At 36.8% G+C, this 15,004-nt stretch overlaps 1 protein-coding gene across 3 annotated transcripts in view; it reads left to right on the forward strand.

Moving 5' to 3' along the window:
• The window catches only part of Gria3 (glutamate ionotropic receptor AMPA type subunit 3), a 293,607-nt gene that overhangs the window by 201,866 nt on the left and 76,737 nt on the right, over positions 1-15,004 (forward strand). For all 3 annotated transcript variants that reach the window (XM_041640013.1, XM_041640014.1, XM_041640012.1), the window contains exons 6-9: positions 6,087-6,248; positions 9,358-9,525; positions 13,359-13,463; positions 14,282-14,389. In XM_041640013.1, coding sequence (XP_041495947.1) covers positions 6,087-6,248; positions 9,358-9,525; positions 13,359-13,463; positions 14,282-14,389 — 543 coding nt within the window. The remainder of the gene's footprint in view (positions 1-6,086; positions 6,249-9,357; positions 9,526-13,358; positions 13,464-14,281; positions 14,390-15,004) is intronic.

Genomic DNA, 15,004 nt, shown 5'->3' on the forward strand with positions numbered 1-15,004 from the left:
CTTCACACACCTAGGCTCGCATTTCACCTTCCAGGTGTGGTGTGGATGTTTCTGCTGTATTATTTTATTTATGGCCTTTTCAGTCAACTCAGCACTGGGCCTATACGTGGTCATCTCAAGAACTGAAACTTATCCAGAGTTTGTGGAAATGCCCTGACGTGGAATAAAAGAAGTGTGAGGAGAAAGGCGACCTGGGGTGAACCTCGCATCCGCCGGGCCCTCCCCAGCAGCCAGCACTGTTGTCTAATCTTCCTTTGTTCTTTTCACTATCCCCCATTTTCGGTTTTCCTTCTACCTCCCATGGAATCAGTTCAAGTTTCTGTTATATTTCTTTTTAAAGAAAACACACTGGTCTCAGTAAATTTTAGCCAAATATTCTTGTCAGCACAAGAAGAGAACCTCGTATTACAGTATCTATGGATATTCAAAAGACCTGAACATGTTGTAAAAAGAGGCAAAGCAGGAAGGAAACTTCTTCATACCTGCCTTTAACTAAAACATTAATCTCCAATATTCCCCCCTTGTGACAATCACCCACTTCTTCCTCTTCCTATACCTTAGATACTTGTCAGTAAGCTCCCTTATATTAATGTCTAGGTATAGTTATTCAAATAATCTATTTCTGTATCTATAGACTGTATTTACACATATCAAAATGTAATCTAGAGATAGGATCAGAAGCACAGTACAATTTGAACCACGTAGAAGGGAAACTCATCTTTCCCTTGTCTTCCCGTTCACTCTCTTCCCATGGAGATAATTTTGGGTCACCTCTTTCCTCATGTCTTCTTTGCTAAATTTCTCCAGACAATGAATTCTCTTTGTTACTTGGGATTTTTACCAGCAAATGTCAGCAATTCAATCTAGTATTATGTAAAATAATGATAACATCTTTGAGTATGTGTTAAAATGGCAACTAGTAAGCCATAAATAAACAGACCGCCTTTGTCTCTTAAATATCAATTATAAGTTCATTAATTTTCATTGATATTTTCCATTTTTATTTACCTATTTTTTCATATGGAATTTGCTATCATCTCTATGAAATTAGTATCTTACCAAAAATTTAGAAGAGAGTCCCTTCAATATACTTATCTTTTACTATGAGGTCTGGCTGACAAGTTCAAGCAGTGAAATCCCTTTAAATGATGAAATAACAGCAAACTGTGAACTATGACCATCCAACGCCTGACTCCACATCAGACTATTTCTCCTAACTTCCCTCATCCTGCCACTGTGTCCTACCTCTAACACTCATCCATTGTCCTACTCACATATTCTTGTTGCTATCTGGGCTCCTGCCTTTCATCACTGTCCTTATATTGCTTTTAAAGATTAGCACCAAGCTTACACCCCCAATGGCAGTGAATGCCTTACATGATGAAAATTACATAATAAAATGAGACAGAAATAGATATTTCCCTGACTATGTTGAATGTTATTCACTGAGTTTCAGGAGCTGGACATCTCGTGCCCTTAACTGAGATCCTCAATCCTAAAAGAAGTGGAGTCTGTCTTTTCCTCCACTGTCTCATGATTGTTAAATGATTCATAGTCATCTCTCTTCTATCAAAGTCATTGGTAAATATGTGGTGAAATCAGGCTTGATTCAGTCCTCAGAGATGACAGTATCACACAATATGAGCTAGCCGTGTGTAAAGGAAAGCAGGGACTGCACTGCTAAACTGAATTGGAATGAAGTCAGTCCAGGAGCTAGCTGAATCCTGCAATTTGGTCAGCACCTCTGTCCGAGCCTCCCTTGTTCGACCACTGACACGCCTCCCTTTATTTTCTCTTCCCTGTCCAAGTAGTCAGTGTTGATTTTCACACTTGCAGAAAATTTAAAAATGTATGGTCTCGTTATTATTAACTTACTACCAACTCTTAAAGATAAACTTGGTAAGAACTTTAGACAAGTTACAATGCTGAGAAAGTAGATGAACCATGCATCAGGACTCAGCCATCCCCTGCCCTTATCCAGAATGTGTAGCCAAAACTTCATGTTTTGCCGGGCGGTGGTGGCACACGCCTTTAATCCCAGCACTCGGAAGGCAGAAGCAGGCGGATCTCTGTGAGTTCGAGGCCAGCCTGGTCTACAAGAGCTAGTTCCAGGACAGGAACCAAAAGCTACGGAGAAACCCTGTCTCGAAAAATAAAAAATAAAATAAAATAAAATAAATAAAAAAAACTTCATGTTTTAAGTGACTTTCATCTTTTTTCTTTTTTGTCATCCAAAGTTTTGAAGGTTTCTTCTATAATGTTATGTTTATACACTCTTTAGATAGACTTGGCCTCAAAATCATCCTCAAAGTCTCTGGCAAACAAGCAAGAAGTAAATTTTGAACAGTTATAAACAATCACATTGCCCAGTGTCTTAATCAGATGTGTTAACAAAGTGAGTTAGTTGCCAGTCAACTTCCTTTCTCCAACTTCATTATCTTACCATACCCTCCCTGTAAGCATCATTTGATTCCGCTTTTTGTACATTCTCTGTGTTTGAGGGTATCCTGTTCTGTTTAGTGTCTTTACTCTGGTTTCAGCAATACATGACTTCAATAAAACACTCTAAAGAGCTGTGTGTGTCCAACCCATATCTAACCACAAGCTATGACAATGCATAGTGCCTTAAAATTTGGGAGATATAAGTCTAGTGGTGTTGCCTTTAAATCTGTACTTATTTCTGCTCCTCTGTATTCTGCCCAGGCTTGTCATTCCATGTTTTTAGTCTACCTACTATATGTCTGATAGTCAGATTTGTTATCATAGTTATTTAACTAACTGTTGGTAGTTTGGGGCCTCAATTTATAACTTTGTCAACTATTGTTGTACACAACAACAGACTCTAGTAAGTTATTTAAAAATAGAAAATGAAACAGGTTTTCTAAAAGAAGAACAAATATAGAAGGCAGAGCTGGAGTCACCAAAACCTTTCTTGGCTGTCTTCAGCCACTGATCCTTCCTCCACCACCCTTTTATTGAAACTTTTTGTCATCAATGAGTTCATTGATTAGTTGATGTGTCTTTTGAGAGAGATTTTAAGAGCCTTATCCTAATTTGACCACTGTGGAGAGTGTAGATCACCTACCTAAAGAAGAAATCTAACAAAAGCACTTATCCTTTACCCGTAATAGCTTGCAAATAGGCAATTAGCTTTCTTGTGCAGTATCTGATACTGCCCAATGTGCTTTCACTTGTAAAATTAAAACTATTAATTAAAGTAATATTTTCTGTTTTCTATTTTTCTTTATTTGGGGAGTAGAAAGTTGAGTAATTGACTTTCATAGCAATGATAGCCTCTGCTAGGTTTTATACACAAGCTTGTTTCTCTAGTGACTTTAGTGCAGGGGTTAGCAAATTGGAGGAAATAATGTCTTAGTATCTCTCATGAAGGGTTCCTTTAGGATAAAACTCATCATAACAACTTAATATTATCTTTAAAATGCCTCGTGGTTATTAGAAAGGAGAAGTGATTTTTAATATGCAAACCAATCTAATTGGTTCCTTCTCCAATCTCCTTAAATTCATATCTCACAAGAAATGGAAGATGATGGGGATAGTAATTACTGAGACAGTGTCTCACTAAAATATTTTCTAGGACGATTTTCAGAGTCATGTTAAAGAACTCTGAAATTAAGAAAGTAAAGTCAGAGTTGGTGATTAGAGAGAGACACATGGGGCATTTCTGAGTACTGGTTATATTTGGGGCTTAGCACTTAAAGATATGCACAAATCTCTTTGCGATTATCACACTTCAAAGAATATGTTTGAAAATGCAAAGAGAAAATAAAAGAATTTATAATAATATGGGTAATTGCCGGGCGGTGGTGGCTCACGCCTTTAATCCCAGCACTCAGGAGGCAGAGGCAGGCAGATATCTGGGAGTTCGAGGCCAGCCTGGTCTACAAGAGCTAGCTCCGGGACAGGCACCAAAGCTACAGAAAAACCCTGTCTCTAAAAACCAAATAATAATACTAATATGGGTAATACAGATATTCACATTTATCAAAACACATTGAAAGTACTTTTATGATTTCTGTGTTTCATTAAATATAAATTTTATCTCAAAAGGAAAAAAGGAGGTTGGAAAGAAGACATGCGCATGTGGGCACATCTACTTGCATGTATACATGGCCACACCCACATGAACACATACTTATACCACAAATACAAAATGCAAGGGATAAAAATAATTATAAAAACACGAAATTCTAGCTATTGGCATATGTATTAAATCTTTGAAGGTAAAGGATACCAATAGCTGCATGTAATGTTTATTTTGTTTGAAATATATTCCAAAAACGAAATTGACTTGTGGGTAAGAGAATATAAGTAGTAAAATATGAATATTGACTAGAAGGGTCACTGCATATTACTTTCAAAATTTCTATACAATTGAAATTTCTTACACAAAAAAAATCTTAGAAGTGAGGCTGGGCTAGAAGATTGCTCAGTTAGAAAAAGTTCTACATAAGGATCTAAATTCAAGTCCCTAAAACTCAAGTACAAAAGGTGAGCATGGTGGTTCATGGGTGTTATCCAAGTTGGGAGCAGGGGAACTGAAAAAGACAGGAGAATCCCTGAAGCTAATTGGCAGCCAACCCAGCTAATCAGTGATCTCCAGGTTTGGGGAGGAAAACAGTGAACAGTAATTGAGGAATACAGTCACTGCTGACCACTGGTCTCCTCACAAATGTGCACCCCTATGTTACATGTACATTTATACGCTTAAACCCGTAAACACATGGACACACACAAATCGGAGGTAATCTGAACTTAGAATCTTTATTTTTCTAAAAGATTTTCATACTTGAGTACTGTATTTACATCATTTCTACCTTCTCCCTCTCCTTCCTTTTCTCATTCAACTGCCTCTTAAAATCAATATATTCTCCAAATTTTGGTCTCTTGATTTTTATGAGCAGTGAAACTGCCATAAGCACATCCCAAAATTTTCCCAACTGAAAAATTAATACACTTTCTTTACTAATTTGTTTTTCTTGTTTTCTTTTTTAATGCAAGAGCAATAAGGTACATTATCTCTAAATCTAAATTTTTGTAACAGCCATGTTGGAGGAAAACTCAGAATTAGCCAACTCCTGTATTTGAAATACGAAGGAAATTCCCAGCTGCTGGTACCTTTTGCCTTCTTACAGCCACAGAAGTCTGCTGCCTATAAGCACGTTTTTTCTTTCTTTTACTGAAAAGTTTTTTTTCATACACTATATTCTTCTTATGGTTTCCTCTCCCCCCAACTCCTCCGAGATTTCCTCCATCTTCCCTGCCATTGATATATATAGAAAGGTAGTATCCATTCATTAATGATTCTAACACGTGAGCAACAAAGCACAGAAGATTCATCTCCAATAGACGTAGCAGCAGTTCCTGGATAAGGTATCCCAGAAGACAGCAATACCCAATGGAGTTGGCAGTGCCCATGTGGAAAGGCTTAGGTGTGAACCCTGGGGAAAGTACTTTGAAGAACTTAGGTGACAAAGACACCAGATGGTAACCAGAGCAAGCTAAGGAGCAAATGATGGATGCTATACAGATGTCAAGACTCATTTATGGATTCATGTGAGACGCACCCTGGGGTTTATGTCATCATATACAAGCAAGCTGTCAGCTTCACTCACTAGTATTTCTGTGAATCACAAATGTCTAAATATTCATCACAAGAATCTGAAACACTCTGCCATATTCAGCATGTTAAGGTGAAGAAAGAGTTTTTATAGCATTTCTTAATGGTCTTCAACACTCTCTAGTCACATAGCATAAATATAACTATGTAGAAAGACTGAAAATACAGGTAAATGAAAAAAAATATTCACTTGAAAGCAGGGCCTGTGTTGGTTTGTGTGGTACTTAAAGTCACAGACAGGAAAATGGAAGTGTGCACCATTTCTTCATTGTGCATATAGCTTCAAAGATATGGTGTCTTATGAATTAGTTTCGCATCAAAGACCTTCCTTACTGCTAATAAGTAATCTCAGGAAAGGAATCCTTCCTTCTATCCTTAGTCTCCAATAGATGATGTAAGCAGAAACGTTTGTCTCTCACAGTCAAGATCACTCTCACTGTCTTTTCAGGGTTTTACTGACATTTTACTGGAAAGAGTCATGCACGGAGGAGCCAACATTACAGGTTTCCAGATTGTCAACAATGAAAACCCAATGGTTCAGCAGTTCATACAGCGCTGGGTGAGACTGGATGAAAGGGAATTTCCCGAAGCCAAGAATGCACCACTAAAGGTAATGCTCCATGACACATAGACCATGAAGGCCAGCTTTCCAGAGCTTTTCAATATGGACTTTATATACTTAGAACCATCCTGTGATCAACTGGTCTTCCTTCAGAAGTATTCAACGAAGCTTAAAAAAACAGCAGCACCTGATTTTATTATATAGCACCACCCCAACTTTTATGTGTGTGTGTGTGTGTGTGTGTGTGTGTGTGTATATATATATATATATATATATATATATATATATATATATATAAAGATCTTGTAAAAAAAATCTGGTGTTGGAAAATAAATTAACTTTAATTTTTAAATGGAATTTCATTTCTAATATTCTCATAGAAATTTACACTATTGCAAGAACCTGCATCAGGCAAAGGGTGGAGGCGGTGCAAATAGGTAAAGAAGATTGATAGCCTGAAACAGAAAATTGGATTTTACATTATTTATGTGATTGCTCCATGATAATAAGTTCCATGAATCTCAGAACACCCAAGTGAATTAGTCTCTAATATAGAATATGCATTACCTATATGTGTGGAAATATTGAACAGAAATAGTTGCCTGTCTACAAAAGTGTCTTTAAAAATACTTAGGTTACCTAAGCTGCTCGTTTTCCTGAAAATCTAGATAAGAATATTAATAGTAGAAAGTTAAAGTACATATTTTCCTATGTGTTCCCTATGGTTAAAGATCCTATTATTTACTCACATGTTTAAAACATAAATTACGGGAAATTATTCCTGTACACAAAGGGTCTTTCTAATAGACAAACAGACAGATAGGCAGACAGACAGATACTTTAATTAGTGTTCTGAGGGAGTGAGTGTATACCAATTCAAGTATGAAAATAACTTTTAGTTTTTCTTTGCTGCTATAGTGAATATGTGTACTATGTCCACAATGTAATATAAGGAATCAAGTACTGTCAAAGTCTTCACTTTATAGGGGGAAACTGAGGAAGTTCTCCTTTCTCATACTTTCAAGTTCTTCTCCCCAACAATAATAGGGCAGAGAAGAACAGTAGAGGACATAGATGAAAGAAGCGATGCACTCCGTACTACTATAAATGGGTCACATCAGAACCTAATACAAGTAAAAATTTTAAACAATTGAAATTCTCTAGAAAATTCATGAGCTAAACATAATTATACAATTCAATAAAGTCACTTACTACTTGGAAAATAACTGTATGGTTGTAGTACAGACTATATGTGCCAGAATTTTCCAGGGCAGTTCCATTTTAAACCAATCTGCCCTTTGGTCAGACCAGATGTCCTAATTTGGCTCAGGGAATATGGTCACATTCCCAATGAGGAATGTTTTATAATCAAATCTTTTTTAGTGTACTAAACTGGTATGATTCCCCCTGCTTTATTTTGGTGAGCTTATTAAAACTTATATTTCCATGAAACTGCCTAACCACGCTGTTTTGTGATGTTTTGATTTAGCAGCTATAGAAGACAAAGACACATTTATTCATTATTTTAAGGGTTCTCAACAATTTTCAAAACACGGTGTTAGATGTAAGAAAATGAACAAGGATAAGAGATAGAAAGAGAGATACTGCAAAGTAGATTATTTCTGCTCTGAAGATATATAACTTATAGAAAAGATAATGAGAACCATCTCAGGTACCCATTAATAACGAGTGTGTATAATGCAAAATGCTAGTGTTTACTACAAAGAAATGCTTAGTCTTATAAAGAAAATCCTAGAAATGGTTTAAGAAAGTATTGAGCCTTGTACTGAGTCTACTGAAGAGCCCCCTTTAATATTTGATGCAGAATATATAGAGTTGGGGAAAATCATTGAGAAATTAAAATCCAGATGCTATTTAATCTATATTTTATAAACATTTCATTTTACGGTTTATTTTAGATAAAGAGTGCAATCTTATGCATGGGTAAACAGAAACAGTAAAGCACAAAATTAAACAGTTCTTTTAGCATGGCTTTAGAATAACTGCATTAAGAATGGTGACAATTTATGCTGTTGGTTGGAAAAAAATTATCATGGTTGGCTTTAGGTAGTGCTAGGATGGGCAAACACAAAGATTTTTCTTCATGAAAGAAAATATGTTCCTATTGTAGTCATATTTGATGACTTGCTCCTGAAAGAAAATAACATGAGAAAAGTTAATTGATAGTTGTGGAGACAACAATGTATTCGCTCCCAATTGTATTTGGACAGACTTTTATATAGTAAGAAGTCCCTGTAGGACATTTTGTTACATTTAAAAAAGTCAATAAGATTCCATATTCTACAAATATTCGTCACCTTTGCAGAACAGAGGCCAGCTTATTTTAATCATGTTTTTGTTGATTCACTTAATAGAAAGACAGCCACCACTTCAAACTACAGATAATCAAATCCCTTGTGTTAAGTGACTAGCCTCATCCCTAGTAGAACATATCACTGTGCACAAGGAACAGAAAGTAAGTGTTCTTGCCAGAAAGAGGTAGCATCATGAAGCATTGCCTACAAATTGTTGACGTTATCAGATTTAAAACTCAATAACAATTGTAATTTTCTACAATTGAAAAGCATCTTTGGTTTTTGCTACCCCCTGGGAAACAAAAACTGATTTATTGCTGGCCAGAGGTCCTAGCTTGCTACAAACATGGTCCAGACAGAAATGATTAATGTTTCCTTCCAAATTAATTTCAAGCTGTCTAACTTAGCTATTTCCATTTTCCCCCTAAGTAAACAACAGATCTGAATTTTCTATTACAAACTGCAATAACTCAGCCTTGCTTTAGGATATGCTCTTTCCACTCTAATCTATACATGCCATCCCTTAACATCACATGCATTTCTTCCTTATAAAGAACCCAGCCTTTTATAGTCACTCACTCAATACGAAGCAGTATTGAGAACGAGAAAGAGATTTCCGTGAGCCATTTGATCTTAATAATCCTAACATGTGCACACATGAGGTAAGAAGCATCATTGTCAAATACATCAAAGCCAGTCTTGCCCAGAGAGAATTTCCAACTCAAATAATTAGGAGATCTTTGTAGAGCAAATGATTGAGGTGGATAAAAATCATAAGGAACAAGGCAAGATTGGAGGGTTTCATTTATCATGTTATCTTGTTTTTCGTGTGTCTGTTTTAGTATACATCTGCATTGACACACGATGCAATACTGGTCATAGCCGAAGCCTTCCGATACCTGAGGAGGCAGCGAGTGGATGTATCCCGCAGAGGCAGTGCTGGAGACTGCTTAGCGAACCCTGCTGTGCCCTGGAGTCAAGGAATTGATATTGAGAGAGCTCTGAAAATGGTAAAGACAATTGTTTGTTGGAGTGGATGGGTCTTATAAAGACACACACACACACACACACACACACACACACACACAAATGAGACCTCAGTCCTGAAAGAGAGTGTACTAAAAGGAACAGCATCTCATGCTGTACAAAAAAAGATAATTGTGGATGGTCACTACAATCTAGAATCCCACCGAAAGTTCTACAAGGAAGTTTGAAAAATTAGAGCAAATTTAGGGTCAATAAATTTTTGGTTTTATGCTGCACTGAAAATGGTAAACGAAACTTGGTACCCTCTAAAATTATAGATTAAATGCATAAGTAGGTTCAAAATAGCATATCTTCTACAAATGTCACATTTGTAAGGAGACTCTCTCTTAGGGAGTATAAGATATTCCTAACTTCAAGATAAGCATTACAAAGGACAGCGGCATCCTTAGGCTCATCAGACAAATTATGAGCTGGAGGGACTGTGGAACTGAGCCAGTGTGATAGTATTTCTGTTGTCAAAAAGAACACTTGTACTATTCTGCATGGTAGAATGCAGGAACATGAATCATTTCTAGGCCTACTTAAGAAGCTTTTGCCCAGTGCCGCAAAGAAAAAGCCTAAAGAAAAGTACAAGGAATCAATGGATAGACCATCAAATAGGCCACTTGTTTTTAGCATTTACTGGGTAGGAGATCATTTAAGGCTTCAAGCAGTGTACTTTGAACAGATTCCATTATTTACACTAGGAGCAACATCACCCTTTCATTGCAGCTTTCCAAGCAAGAGCTCTTTCCTGAATATTTTACTTTATGCCTGCCACATGTGCCTGCATGCATTAAAATGAGCCTTCAAGAGTACAAGAATCTCTTCTTTCCAACTAATTATCTTGATGTTTGGGACATCCAAATGAACAAAGAGATAGGCCATCGTAAGATAATTCAGTGCACAACCCAGCAGTGAAGAATTGGGAACAACCTCATAACGTACATCGTTTTGTGTAGTTGGCTCACTTAGTGCCGCCTTAAATTTGCCAAGTTGGACACATTCAATCAAAAGAGGTTAGTAGCCCCTGTGTCTTTCTCCAAGAAAGAGATATGAGTCATTCTCCTATCATGCAGACTCTTATGTCGTTATGTCAATTCCCTAACAAATGCCCTAAGTATCGTTTTATGGAAGTAGCACCACACGATTTTGAAGAGCAGTTAATTAAATTCAACCTTACTAGCAGTTACAAGATTTGTATTGTCAGGTGGAACATAATGATGAGTGAAATATAAAACTTCCTCAGAGTGAATCAAAAGGAGTTTTCATTTCTACTTGATTGGCCATTCATAATATAAACCACCACCTTCCCCCAAAAGAAAGTGGCCACCAGAATAGAAAAAAAAAAAAACTCGGCTACAAAATAATTAGACCAACTATCCTGTCACACAGAAAAGTTTCTGCATTGTGTAACTCACTGGTCAGTTCAAGCGATAAGACAAAAAAAGTCACCTGCCTTTCCAGGCCTTAATAATCACTCACCTGATCATAGGGATTCCTCAACTCTTTTTACAAAGCAATGTGTTTCCAGTGCTCCAAAAAGTCTGGAAAGCAATGGCCTTTTCCAAAAGAATATGGGCCCTTAGTAATACTGTACTATTCAGACTTGAAATAGATTGATCTAAAAATTACTAAATGCATTACTACATTTTTTTAAAAAAAAATCTGCTTTTACTTGAGTTATTAAAAGTGAGATTATTTGATGCTCAAACATCTTTTCTATGACTAACACATAGTTTCTCCATAAATCATTTTTCCCTCTAAAGAAATCTAGAAACAAAATCCCTATTTTTAGATAGGCGCATGTTTGGGGCATCTTGACGTGAATATATAACCATGCCATTCATTCTGCATTTAGCAAGCCCCTATGTATCAGATTCTATATTAGCATGCACATATATAAGAGAAGCTAAGGAGATCTCGTATTTGAATTGCATTGCATTCAGTGTCGAAAACATAGAAAATGGATGTCTCTTATCTTCAGATGCTCCCAATCTAGCATGGGAATCAGAAAGATATGGATGTTTAAAATTATGGGTAAATCACTTGCAAGGGATTCTAGATGAGATAGTAGGAATCTATCACTGACATTTGATACCAGACCACATCCGTAAAAATAGACTTCGCTTAGAGTGGTAGTCCAATTCTATTCCTGTTCACCAAAGACTTGAATCATGGTTCTAGCATCTCTAGGATACCTAGTGACTTGGTCCAGTCCATAAGTCAAGTTCAGATAAGCTGGGTCTTTTGCAATGTGTAATTCTTGATGAGACTTGAAGACCTGAGTATGTAAAGCAATGAAGAATTTCTTAAGAAGTCCTATGCAATTGTCTCTGCTCTGTCTGTCATCACAATATGCACCAGTTCCATCCTACTAGATAAGTCATTTGTGCATCAACTAAGGTCCATTTCTTTACCTAGAACTGTCTTCTCACGTGGTCTGCAAGCTTAGTGCTCAGGTTTCTTTGGTTCAATGGACAAACTGCCATATCAGAGTAGTTCCATAGTCTCCTACTGGTACTAAGAAATCCCCTTCTTTTAAGCCATGTTATCAATTTTCTCGTTGGCAGTAGAACCCCGTTACTGTTCCTGACGTGTTTGCCAGCCCGTATTTTCTAGAAATGAAGGAATGGGTATTTTACCAGTTTATCTCAAGAAAACAAAAGAGTTTCTTTTTCTTTGAAGTCTCTAACTTTTACTTAGAAAGTAAATAATCCAGATAGATTGACAGACAGACAGACTGTCTTTGATATCTCTGAACTATAGAGCAGATGAGGAAATTTGTCAATAGATACAGCCTCTTATATTCATAAGACTAGGCCCAGAACATGAAACCACTATTGCACATGTGGACTCTGAATTTGGCATCTCAATCCAGGAATGCAGCTTTGGGACTTCTTTCTTGTTATCTAGCATTCTACATTCCTGATCCCATAAAGCTGACAGATTTTATCAGTCTTTGAATTATCTCTCCATGGCATCCATGCTCTCTGCTACCTTGGCATATAGTTTAAATAAGGGGAAAGGGCTGCCTTTCTCACTGTTGAAGTCAATAAATAGGCAATCCTCTTGAAAAATAGCTAAATTCATTTTGGTTAGCAATTAATACAGCTTGGATTTGGCAAGAAGACTCCATGGGTTAAGGTGTTTGGTGCACAAACCTGATTACCTGAGTTCAATCCCAAGATCCCATTGGAAAAGGAAAGAATCAACTCCTAAAAATGTCCTCTGACCTACACACACACTGCAAAACATGGGTGCCTGCGTTCCTACATTCAAATCATACACAGAGAATAATTAATAAATAAAATTAAATATCAATATATCTAGACCACACTGTGATATTTACTGCATGCCTGACATTACTTAGATCTCATTTAATCATCTAAATAGTTCTGAAAGATAGGTACTTCTGGGATTTCCCATTTTACAGAACAAGACCACTGAATTATTTTCAAATATTGGAAATATGTATACACAATAATGGCCCCCAGAAAATTAAAATGCAGAATGCATTAATGTATTCAGCCTAAAGTATACATTTAAGAAGGGAATACTAGAAAAGTCTTTGAAACAGTGGTTATAGATGTCTCGTTGCATTAGACAGGTAACCACTTCTTATGCCTTCTCAAAGCATCATAACTTAGAGGCAGAGAAAAACATATTGCTCAGAAAATAAAGCTCTGTGAAAACTTGATCTGTCACATGGAATTCAATGACCTAAAACGAAAATCCTCAAAGATTTCATCCTAGAGCCCTAGTGGCAACAATGAAAAAGATAGTGTCACTCTTTGCCTCTTTTCTTTATTACCAGGTGCAAGTCCAAGGAATGACTGGAAACATCCAATTTGATACTTACGGACGTAGGACAAATTATACCATTGATGTGTATGAAATGAAAGTCTCAGGCTCTCAAAAAGTAAGTAGCCAAAAGAGACAATATGAGAAATGTCTCTCCAAAGATGAGAGCATTCTCACACAAGAAGATATTGTGGAAGAGTCCCACTTGGTGTTTCTGTCTTTCCATTTGCCTTTCCATCTGCCAAGGAGCAAAGATGAGATACATCGAGTTTTTGAAGCAGAATGACCCAACAATGTTTTTTAAAGGAGGATGATCTTCTGAGACTAATCGCATAAAACTTAACACTTTTCTGAACAAAGGGAAGGAATCATCAACTTTATAGGAGAATCTTCCCAAGTACATATGTATGCTTCTTAGCAAATAAAAATGAAAAATAGGTCTCTTTCTGTTTTGCCAATGCACCACCAAAATTCTTGGGACAAAATTCCTTTCTCCATAGCTGAATTTTATATGGCCAGTTGGCTTCTACTTTATTAACAGTTGAGTTAGACATAAAGAGGATTTCATAGCACTATGATAAACTCTTAGACTATAAACTAACTTGTGTTACATCTACAGGCGACTAACTGGCTTTCTACTCCTATATAGCAGTATTCTGTAGTTCTAAACATTTTTCTACTATGGAAAATTAATGGCAAAAAATATTGATTACACAGTGGGTTAAAGGATTTTACAGGATGTCAGTAAGGATGAGGTGAGGAAAGGAATCCTCAAGATAAAGAAACAATAAGCGCTCCTCTGTGTATATCCTTTTTGTCCTGAGGGCCGTAACAGATAGAAACAGAGTATCAATCCTTGTAAATCTCAAACTCCTTGAAGTTCACTTAGTATTTCTTGAGAGAAAAATAGTCATCTGGGTCAAATGTTCTTTCTAGGCTGGTTACTGGAATGAGTATGAAAGGTTTGTGCCCTTCTCGGATCAGCAAATCAGCAATGATAGTGCATCCTCAGAGAACCGGACAATTGTCGTGACTACCATTCTGGTAAGTGTGTACATACAAGAAGTAAACTTTCTTAACAGCATCCTAAAAGTATTATTCAGTTCTAAGTACTCTGAACAGGTCTAAACATATTATTCAGCCAGTGTTGTGTTTATGCATGCAACAGTTACAACACAACAGCTGTTCTGGAGCCCTCAAACCCCTCTCCAAGATGAACAAAATGTTGCAATACACAAGGGAATTTTACTCATCCATAAAGAAATATTAAATTGTAGGATTTCCGAAAAAGTTTGCAGAACTGGAAAATATTATGGGTATTGGTATGATCGAGGCTCAGAAAACCAGATACTACATGCTCTCTCTCTCACATGCAGAAGTTATTTTCCAACTGTTAAGTGGGAGTAAGCATGAGTAAAGGCCAAGAAATAGATGGTGGGTCCATGGGAGCAGAAAGATGTTAATGGACAGATGTAAGGGAAACTGAGCACATATAATATCAACACAGAAGGGAAAATGCTACAGCCAAAAGGGCACAGAGGGAATGAAAGTAGGTGTAAAGGCAAAAAAAAAAGAGGTGGAGAATTGGCCACAACGAAGTACGTATTTAAGTTCCATCAGAAAATTGAAAGGAAGGAAGGGAGAGAAAAATGGTAGGAT

This window comes from Microtus oregoni, unplaced genomic scaffold, assembly GCF_018167655.1.
Source record: "Microtus oregoni isolate MIOR12 unplaced genomic scaffold, Mior012 000061F_ref0000440, whole genome shotgun sequence".
Lineage (NCBI taxonomy): Eukaryota > Metazoa > Chordata > Mammalia > Rodentia > Cricetidae > Microtus > Microtus oregoni.